Raw genomic sequence first — 10,066 nt, 5'->3', positions numbered from 1 at the left:
GCTCCATCTCTGCTTCTTCGTTCGTCGCCTGTACACCATCGTCGCACATCCACATACTATCCATGAAGTTGCTTGCAACCTCAATCATACATCTCTTCTGTTTCTTTCTTTGTCATCGTCGTAACAACCATCGCCTCCATTTCCGTTCAAAACCATCACCACCATTCGTCTGTGCACTACCATCACTATCTTCTCCCTCACTCCTCACCTGATAGAAAACAGAAGAATGAATCTACTATTTTTCACCTTTATCTCCGTTTGAAAACCCTAGGTCCATCTCTATCTCATTTCGAAACCCTAGATAAGAGGTACATTCCGCCGGAGTATTATGGGTTTTGTATCGAATCAAAATTAACATAGTTTCAACCTTAAAGAAACCGATTCTGTCACTACTAACCTCTTCGAAAAAAATCAAATCTACCACTACCTGGAGTGTAAATCTGCGAACATGTAGTGATGCTGGTGTTTTTGTCTCTTTTGCTCAAGCTGGTGTTTCTACAAGGCCTCATAATCGAAGGTGGTGGCTTAAGGACTGATGGGAAGAAGAAGGAGGGAATAAGGGGTTATCGACAATGTTTTGAGAGAAAAAGAGGTGGAGGTCAACGGTGATGCATGGTGGTCCGATGATGGTCAATGGTGGTGCGTGGCTGTCCGACGGTGGTGATGATTTTGCTTTAGGGGAAAGTTGGTTTAGAAGGGAAGGGGTTAGATTAGGTGGGTGGGATGAGGTTTTTATTTTATTTTGTATATTGTTATTAATTGTAAGAAAAATAAAATAAATCAAAAATAAAATAAAAAAGACAGAATAGTCATTTCATGTCTCGTAAGGGATGAAATATCTAAATTTAAACTAACGAGGGATGACATATGCAATTTTAAATCAAATGAGGGACAATCCGAATTAATTTTTAAAAATAGAGAATAAACGTGCTTTATAACACTTGAACGAGGGACGATACGTGTAATTTACTCTTATTTAAAAGGTCATGGAACAAAATAATTTTATAATTACTATTAGTAATATGGTAAATTAAATAAAAAAATAATATTACTTGGTCAAATGGATTAATATTATTGAAAATGATATATATTTAAATAAAATAAAAAATACCAACCAAAAAAAAATGAAAAAAGCAATTAGAACAAACCCATCATCATCGTCATCATCTCTCATCCTCCTCCTTTCCCTTTACTCTTTGTTCCACACAGTCTGCTTCTTTCTCTCTCTTCAATGGCTTCTCTATTCAGTAGAGAAAGAATACTCGGCCAATCCAAGAGAGACTCAAACGGCCCAGTCATGAACGGAACAAACAGCTTACGCTACTCCTCCTCCTCCGCCGCCACCACCACCCCCACCCCCACCCCCACCACTTTAGATCCACTCCCATCGCCATTCGGTGACCTCACGCCAACTTTATCCCCCACTGACCTCCGTGAAACAGCTTACGAGATCTTCGTCGCAGCTTGTCGTACCTCTACAGGAAAACCCCTTACTTACATTCCCAATAACGCGTCAAGTTATACTCCCGATCGATCTTCACAGTCGCCGTCACTGTCGGGCTCGCCATCGCAGAGATCGATCACTTCTACTGCCGCGTCGAAGATGAAGAAGGCGTTAGGTCTCCGATCTAGTTCGAGCGCCGGTAGTCCTGGTTCGGCTGGCTCCGGTGCTGGGTCCGGCGGAAAGGTTAAGAAAACGGTGATGACGGTAGGAGAGCTAATGAGGATTCAGATGAAGATTTCTGAGGCTGCCGATTCCAGAGTTCGAAGGGCATTGTTGAGAATTTCTGCTGGCCAGGTATGATGTGTGTGTGATCCTCAAATCTTATAAAGAATTCACTGTTTCACTTCTAAATTCTTCGATTTCTTAATGTGATTTGTTCTTCTAAATTGCTTTCCTAATATTCTCCCGATCCAAAATCGAAAATGCTTTTCACTGGCAAGATTGAAAGGATCATTTTTCAAGTGCAAAATCACTGTGGATTCCAATATCTTTGAAAAAAAAAATCTGATTACCACATTGAAAATTTGCATAATTTGCAAATCACCAACAAAAAAATGGAATTACCATGTTCGATAATAAGGTCAAAAAGCAACTGTTCTTCCAAACAATTTATGGTAAATTTTAATTCTCTGGTGCTTTAATGGTGTCTAAAATTGACGATTTTTGTTCTAGAAAAACGACAATTTGATAAAATTAATGCTTTCATTATGACATGACAATTGTAAGGCGGTGTAATGTACAAAAACACCGTCGTCTTGTTGTTTTTATAGATGTGATAAAAGTCGAATAATCAGACAAAATATACAAAAACCGTGAGTCTGTGACTATACTTTAATATTTTCTTTTTCCCAATCACCTCAACAAAAAGATCTAATAATCATATGTTTCTACGTTTCTACCAATTTAATTTATTTAACTAACATAAAGATTTGTTTCTTTTCGACCTAATGAGCTTAATTATAATGTTTATATCACTTAATGGGTTAACCTAAAGAACATGGTTCAAGGTATCAACACACTAACACTTTATCTAAACACCCAATTTCTTTTTTTTTGAAAGAAAGTGATGTAATTGATGCTATTATCAAATAAATTTATAAATCAACCTCCAACATCAAAAAGATATAAACTTTATTTACATGTAACAGGTTGGAAAACGAGTGGAGCTAATGGTACTCCCTTTAGAGCTATTACAACAATTCAAATCATCAGATTTCACCGACCAACAAGAATACGCCACCTGGCAGAAACGAAACCTAAAAATGTTAGAAGCAGGATTACTTCTACACCCTCACATCCCCCTTCCACCCTCAAACACATCTTCTCAAAGACTAAAACAAATCATTCACAATGCATTAGAAAAGCCAATTGAAACAGGAAGAAACAACGAGTCAATGCAAGTCTTACGTAGTGCTGTAACAACCTTATCCAACCGGTCAACCGATGGTCAAACCGAATCATGTCATTGGGCAGATGGGTTCCCATTAAATCTCCGAATCTATGAGATTCTTCTAGAAGCAATCTTTGATGGGAACGATGAGTCATCAATCATAGAAGAGGTTGATGAGGTTATGGAGCTTGTAAAGAAGACATGGGGTATTTTGGGAATTAACCAAATGCTTCATAACATATGTTTCACTTGGATTTTATTTAATCGGTTTGTGGGAAGTGGACAAATGGATAATGATTTGTTGTATGCTGCTGATTGTCAGTTAGTGGAAGTTGCAAAAGATGCAAAGAGTACAAAGGATGCTAATTATGCTAAAATATTGAATGAAACACTTAGTGAAATATTGGGGTGGGCTGAAAAAAGATTGCTTGCATATCATGATACGTTTGATAAAGGGAATATTAATTCAATGCAAAGTATTGTTTCTTTAGGGGTTTCAGCTGCTAAAATATTGGTTGAAGATATTTCTAATGAGTATAGGAGAAGAAGGAAGAATGATGACGTGGCAAAAAGTAGGACTGATACGTATATTAGGTCTTCACTTAGGACAGCTTTTGCTCAGGTGAGTTCTTTTTTGGGTTTTAATGAGATTTTTCTTATATTTAATATTTTATAGTAATTGGGAAAATCATGGAACAAGCATTGTATTTTGGTGAATTTTGTGGTTTAACCACTTATATTTAATTTAGTTTTTGGGTTAATCTTATAAAAGACCTTGTATTTTGTGCTTTTTTCGGATTAAACCTGAACTTTATTTATTTATTTTTTCATTAAAGTGACCTTGCATTTTTTCATTTTTTCTGATCTAGCCCTTTTAGTCGTTTTTCTCCAAAAAATGTTGTAAAATGTGAGGGTTTTTTCAGGAAAAACTAAAAAAGTTGAGGATTTATTTGGGAACATTTAGAAGGTTGAGGAGTTTTTTTTTTTGAGAAAAATGAAAAAATATAAGTTTTATTTTTTTATTTTTTTATTTTTTTTTTCGTGAAGAAAATAAAGATGAGGTTTAATCCGGAAAAAAACACAAAATATAAGGTCATTTATGAGATGAACCCTAATTTTTTTTTTTCAATCAAACCATTAAATTTTCAAACATTGCTTCAAATCAGCCATTTTGACCGCATAATAAGTCAAAATGGTTAATTTGGAAAATTACTGGTGAAACCTTGTATAAGAAAATTTCTGGTGAAAATGATGATATAACATGTCAAAATGGTTAATTTGGTAAAATTTATATGGTTTGATTTGGAAAAAATAAATTGTTAATGGTGAAACCATAAAAGTTGAAGTAAAATTTTCCAAATTTTGGAAAATTACCAGTGAAACCTGATATAGCACTTTAAAATGGTTGATTTGGAAAAATATCTGGAAATTTTGTTGTTTGGAAAACATACTGCTCAGAATACAATAGTTTTTATATAATATAGGATTAATCTCATAAAAAACCTTATATTTTTCCGGATTAAACCTCATCTTTATTTTTTTGCCTGAAAAAAACCTTGTATTTTTTCATTTTTTCCAGAAAAACCCTCAACTTTGCTGAAAAAATCTCACATTTTACAAATTTTTTCGGAAAAAATTGACTAAAATGGCCAGATTGGAAAAAACGAAAAATTGTAAGTTCTTTTTCAAAAAAAAAAAAAAAAACTTGATTTTTAATCCGGAAAAAACACAAAATGTAAGGTCTTTTATGAGATTAAACCTATAATATAGAACATATTATTAAAACTATACCTTGTATTTACATATAATACAAAATATTCATGTGGAAATTCATCCCATTCCTACATGCCAACCAAACATGATCATGGAAAGTAATAACTCATTCCATTACCTTAGCCAATTCCATTCCATCCCATATCATTCCATTCCATCCAACCAAAATTGATTTGATCTTAATACTTTGCTGGAGTTGTAAGTATGTTGAAAATTGATCTTTTAAACACACAGATAATGGAGAAAGCAGATTCAATCAGAAGAGCATCAAGAAACCAACCAAATCCACTTCCTGTTCTTGCAATCCTTGCAAAAGACATTGGTGAATTAGCCACAAAAGAAAAGAAAATGTTCAGCCCAATTTTAAAAAGATGGCACCCTCTTGCAGCTGGTGTAGCTGTAGCCACTCTCCATGTCTGCTATGGAAACGAATTAAAACAATTCATTTCAGGAATTACCGAATTGACCCCGGATGCAGTTCAAGTCTTAAGAGCTGCAGACAAGTTAGAAAAAGACCTTGTACAGATTGCAGTTGAAGATTCTGTTGATAGTGATGATGGTGGAAAAGCAATCATAAGAGAAATGCCACCTTTTGAAGCTGAAGCTGCAATTGCTAATTTGGTCAAAGGGTGGACTAAGTTGAGATTAGACAGGTTGAAAGAATGGGTTGATAGAAATCTCCAACAAGAGGTCAGTCACAGTCAGTTCATTAAATAAAAAAACAATGTAATCCGGAGGGTATTTTTGGTATTTAACAACATTATATATATATAACAGGTGTGGAATCCACGAGCTAATCAAGAAGGATATGCTCCTTCAGCTGTTGAAGTCTTGAGAATTATAGATGAAACTTTGGATGCTTTCTTTAATCTCCCGATTCCAATGCATCCAGCTTTGCTTCCTGATTTAATTCTTGGCCTTGATCGATGTCTCCAATATTACTCAAACAAAGTCAAATCTGGATGTGGTAATTACTAATTACTAACTACTTAGAGTAAATTACACGAATGGTCCCTATGGTTTGAGGTAGTTTGCGCGTTTGGTCCCTAACTTATTTTTTTTAACTCGGAAGGTCCGTACTGCTTGTTTTTGTTGCATGCTTGGTCCTTGTCTTATCTAAAAAGACTATTTCGCCCTTGATTTTTTAATTTATTTGAAAAAACACACCCCAACCCCACCTCACCTTATCTTACCTAAAAAGATTATTTTAATTTATTTAAATAAGGGCATAATAGTCCTTTTAGGTAACACAGGGACCAAGCGCGTTACATAAACAAACAGAAGGACTTTCCGAGTTAAAAAAATAAGTTAGGGACCAAACGCACAAATTACCCCAAACCATAGGGACCATTCGTGTAATTTACTCATAAATGACTAATTACTAAACATACTTTCAATTAATTTAAATTAGGGTTTGTAATTAAAGTTGTTTACATAAAACGTTTTTTATTTACAGGATCAAGAAACACGTATGTTCCCGCTCTTCCCGCATTAACCCGATGTACAACCGAGACAAAATTCCACGGAGTTTTCAAGAAAAAGGAAAAAACCACAACTTTACAAAGAAGAAATTCTCAAGTCTCGACAACAAACGACAACACGTTAGGGGTCCCACAACTATGCGTACGCATAAACACTCTCCAAAAAATCCGATCCGAACTCGAAACAATTGAAAAACGAATCATAACCCTTTTGCGAAATTCCGAATCTGCCCATGTCTCCGACTTCTCAAACGGATTACAAAAAAAATTCGAACTCACACCCCCCGCATGCCTCGAAGGCATCCAACAACTTTGCGAATCAACCGCTTACAAAATCGTGTTTCACGATCTTCGAAACTCGTTATGGGACAATCTTTATGTAGGTGGGCCCACATGTTCCCCAATCGAACCTTTCCTTCAAGAACTCGAACAAAATTTAACGGTTATTGCGGATAATGTGCAACACGAAAGGGTTCGAACGCGGTTAGTTGCGGAAGTAATGAAAGCGAGTTTCGAAGGGTTGTTGTTGGTTTTACTTGGAGGTGGGCCCACTAGGTGTTTTACTATACAAGATTCGAGAGGGATTGAAGATGATTATAAGGCGATTAAAGATTTGTTTTTTGCAAATGGTGATGGGTTGTCTATGGATGTGATTAATAAGTTTTCGATTGTTGTGAGGGATGTGATTCCGCTTTTTGGGATGGAAACGGAGGCGGTTGTCGAGCGGTTTAGGCGGTTGACTTTGGAAGCGTACGGGTCGTCTGCTAAATCGAGGTTACCGTTGCCTGCGACTACGGGTCAATGGAGTTCGAATGATCCGAATACGCTTTTGCGTGTTTTGTGTTATCGAAATGATGATTCGGCTTCGAAGTTTCTTAAGAAAACGTATAATTTGCCAAAGAAAATATGATGATTTGGTGGTGGGAAAACGGTTAGTTTGTGTATAGTTGATCTTGGAGTGTGTTGAAGGTAAGGTGATATGTGGAGATTGATTCATTATTGTTGAGTGTTAATATAAGTTCTTGGGATCTTTTATTTTTTTTACTTGTGTTTTTAGGATGGATTTATTGTTTTGTTTTGATGGGAGAATTTGTTTCTCTTTTGGGGAGATGCTTTTCATGGTAGGTGTAGTTGGGCGTAAAACGGTTGGTTTTAAATTTGTGTTAGGTATTTATTTATGATTTTGTATAGTATTATTATACTTGTTATTGGCAGCGGTTTTTGTTGCTATATGGTTCGAATTATTGGTATGTTAAACAGTAGTTTGGATTTTATTAATTTATTGTTCCTGTTTAGCTTCACAAATGACATAAAACTTAATTTTCATATGCTTTTTTAAACTTAGTGGTTACAACCTTTAACTATGCTTTAAGAATCTCCATGTTTTTCCTTTATGAGCTTTCTTTTGAAGATCAATCTGTAGCCACTTGCAGTATACTTCAACATCTGTCCACACGTGTCTAGCTGCTTTTCTTGCCTTTACCAGCTCATCATTTGCATTGAGGCTTTCTTCCACATGTCTCACAAATTGCAAACCTTCCTTCATACTTGAAAGCAACCCCTTGACATGACAGTTTGCAATATTAGGAAGCGCAAGAGGAATGGCAGTTAATGTTACAGCTACTAGGCTCCAGCAGTTCTGGACTTCTTCTGGATGTAATGGTGGAACTTGATCATTGTCGAACTCTACTACGCCAATGAATCCTGTAGATTTCTCTAGAAGCTTCATAAGATTCCTTGGCTCTTTCTTTTCAGACTCTTGAAGAAGTCGAGTTATAGAACGGAGAACATTTCGTAATATTCTCTTTGAAAGCTTCGCATCCGGTTCGATTTGCAAGATGTAACCAGTATATTCTTCCATATCTGATATCACATTGCTATCAGATGCATTTGGTTCTTCCTTAAACCTTTTCAAGTATGACTTGCCGAAATGGTAACAATAACAGGATAAGATTAGAAAAAATCTGGGAATAAGACATTCTGTTTTACATATAACTACAATCGTTATCTGAAGCACAAGAGACTGGTGAACAAGCAATTACAAATTGGGGGTTACCAGTCTCTGCCATCATCCAATACTTTTTAACCTTATGTTCAATTTCCTTGTAGGAGAACTTTATCTCTTGATGATTTGGTTCTAACATGGCGACCAAGAAACAAATGCTCACAAACTTTGCTATATTCTCATGATCGTCAGACAAGTTGGTGATCAGATCCACTAGTAGCTTTGTTGTTATTGCTATCAGTGTGATAGAAGCAGCATTGATAGTGAAAAATCTGCATGGAAACCAAAGTTTCCATTGTCCAAAGCCTCGAAAAACATCGGCTACCATTGTTAGAGTGCAAACCAGAGATGCTACACAAATATATAATCCCACCCATGGCATGGCGCCTGCAGGAGATGTCCATGCCATCTTTCTAGACCAGAGAAAATGAAGATTTATATAACTTGATGTGGTAGAACAAGAGCTAGCAGATGCTTGATATATATATATATATATATATATATATATATATATATATATATATATATATATATATATATATATATATATATATATATATATATATATAAGTTCCAGGAATCTGTGATCAATACTTCTATTTTCCATTTTAGCGTGTTTATATAATATTCCACCCTCTTTCCTTCTCAAGGGCCGAGCAATTAGCCAATTATTGATGAAAGCGTGTGGTTGGAAGAGCATAGTAAACGTATAATGTGTGCATAGCTTGAACCAAGGTAACATTTCTTAATTTGACAACAAAACCACTTATTTTGAAATTTGTTAGTTATTTATTTAATATTTAATAATATTATTTTGAAAATAAAAAAATACCCGGCACCCCACACATGCTGCCCAACACCCCACCTAATGTATTATTTTCTCTTTCCATAATATTACATGTCATTTGAAGCTACTCCGCCGACCGCCAAGACCAACCGGATTGCCGTCGCCGTCCGCCAGACTGCCGCAGGTCAACTGGACCGCCGTCGGAACGCTGTTTTTTCGCACTCTATGAAACTGCTTCACTTCCTTTTCTCCTCTAAACCGCCTCCCATATCTAGTTTCACAAGATCTGTGAAAGGTTCGTGATCTGAAATCCAGAAGACATCGACAGTTGCAACCCATTGGTGTCTCCCGTCAATGAAGACAAACAAATTTTGTCGGAGAGGCTACAACGGCGGCGAAATTGATGGAGTTGGTAGGAACATCCTTTCTTGTTGGAACTTTGCTTATAGCCTAAAAGCATTATCCTACATTGGAGAAAGGAGAAAGAAAGAACATTCACTACCTTTATAAGGGTTTGTCTCCACATATTCTTAAATGGATAAAGCAAGACAAAAAAATATTTGGGCTAGAATTGTGATATTGGGCTATCAAATTAGTCTCACATTAAGCTTGTCATTAAATATAGTTAATGGTCAAAAGATGGCCTTAGGGCTCTTCTTGCCTAATTAATACACAAATTCCGAAAATGATTTTTATTTTTTAATTACTATTAATTGTTAATTAACTGATTGGAAGTTAATTAGGCAGTTAATTTTGGTTTTGGAACATGTATGATGGTTGACAATTTTAACTGCTATATGACAGGCTATAAATAGATGATCAATTGACAGATTAAAGGGTTGATCAGATACACAATAACACCACTTTCTTTCACTCTCGTTTTTCTGGAAAATCAAGGAAGCATGAAAAATTTCGTCAGGATCAAGATTCAATATTGATTAGATTGTTGTATCCTCTAGACAAATCCCTACCAGGGAAATTTCTATGTTATGACACTGCAAATCAAGCCTCAATCTCTACTAAATTTCGTGATTATTGAAACTGTTGCAAACATCCAAATACAAGTATGTTCTTCTGATTTATGAATTTGTGCATATTAATTTGATTTATTTATGTTTCTGTTTGT

The 10,066-nt window shown here is 35.6% G+C and overlaps 2 protein-coding genes across 2 annotated transcripts; one reads left to right on the top strand and one right to left on the bottom strand.

Moving 5' to 3' along the window:
* The first annotated feature begins 1,144 nt into the window (after positions 1 to 1,144).
* LOC145032918 (protein unc-13 homolog) lies at positions 1,145 to 7,426 on the top strand. Its single transcript, XM_078981881.1, has 5 exons — positions 1,145 to 1,798; positions 2,653 to 3,516; positions 4,902 to 5,357; positions 5,445 to 5,634; positions 6,124 to 7,426. Exons 1-5 carry the CDS (start codon positions 1,232 to 1,234, stop codon positions 7,056 to 7,058), a joined length of 3,012 nt encoding a protein of 1,003 aa, XP_078838007.1. The 5' UTR covers positions 1,145 to 1,231; the 3' UTR covers positions 7,059 to 7,426.
* A 79-nt stretch (positions 7,427 to 7,505) lies between these two features.
* On the bottom strand, positions 7,506 to 8,562 carry LOC145004982 (uncharacterized). Its single transcript, XM_078964016.1, has 2 exons — positions 8,138 to 8,562; positions 7,506 to 8,055 (listed from the first exon to the last, which is right to left on the bottom strand). Exons 1-2 carry the CDS (start codon positions 8,560 to 8,562, stop codon positions 7,506 to 7,508), a joined length of 975 nt encoding a protein of 324 aa, XP_078820142.1.
* Positions 8,563 to 10,066: the final 1,504 nt, after the last annotated feature.

This window comes from Lactuca saligna, chromosome 1 (assembly GCF_052625555.1).
Source record: "Lactuca saligna cultivar CGN05327 chromosome 1, ASM5262555v1, whole genome shotgun sequence".
Taxonomy (NCBI): domain Eukaryota; kingdom Viridiplantae; phylum Streptophyta; class Magnoliopsida; order Asterales; family Asteraceae; genus Lactuca; species Lactuca saligna.
The sequence above is the reverse complement of the archived record's forward strand: the minus strand, read 5'-3'. Positions and strand labels throughout refer to the sequence as shown.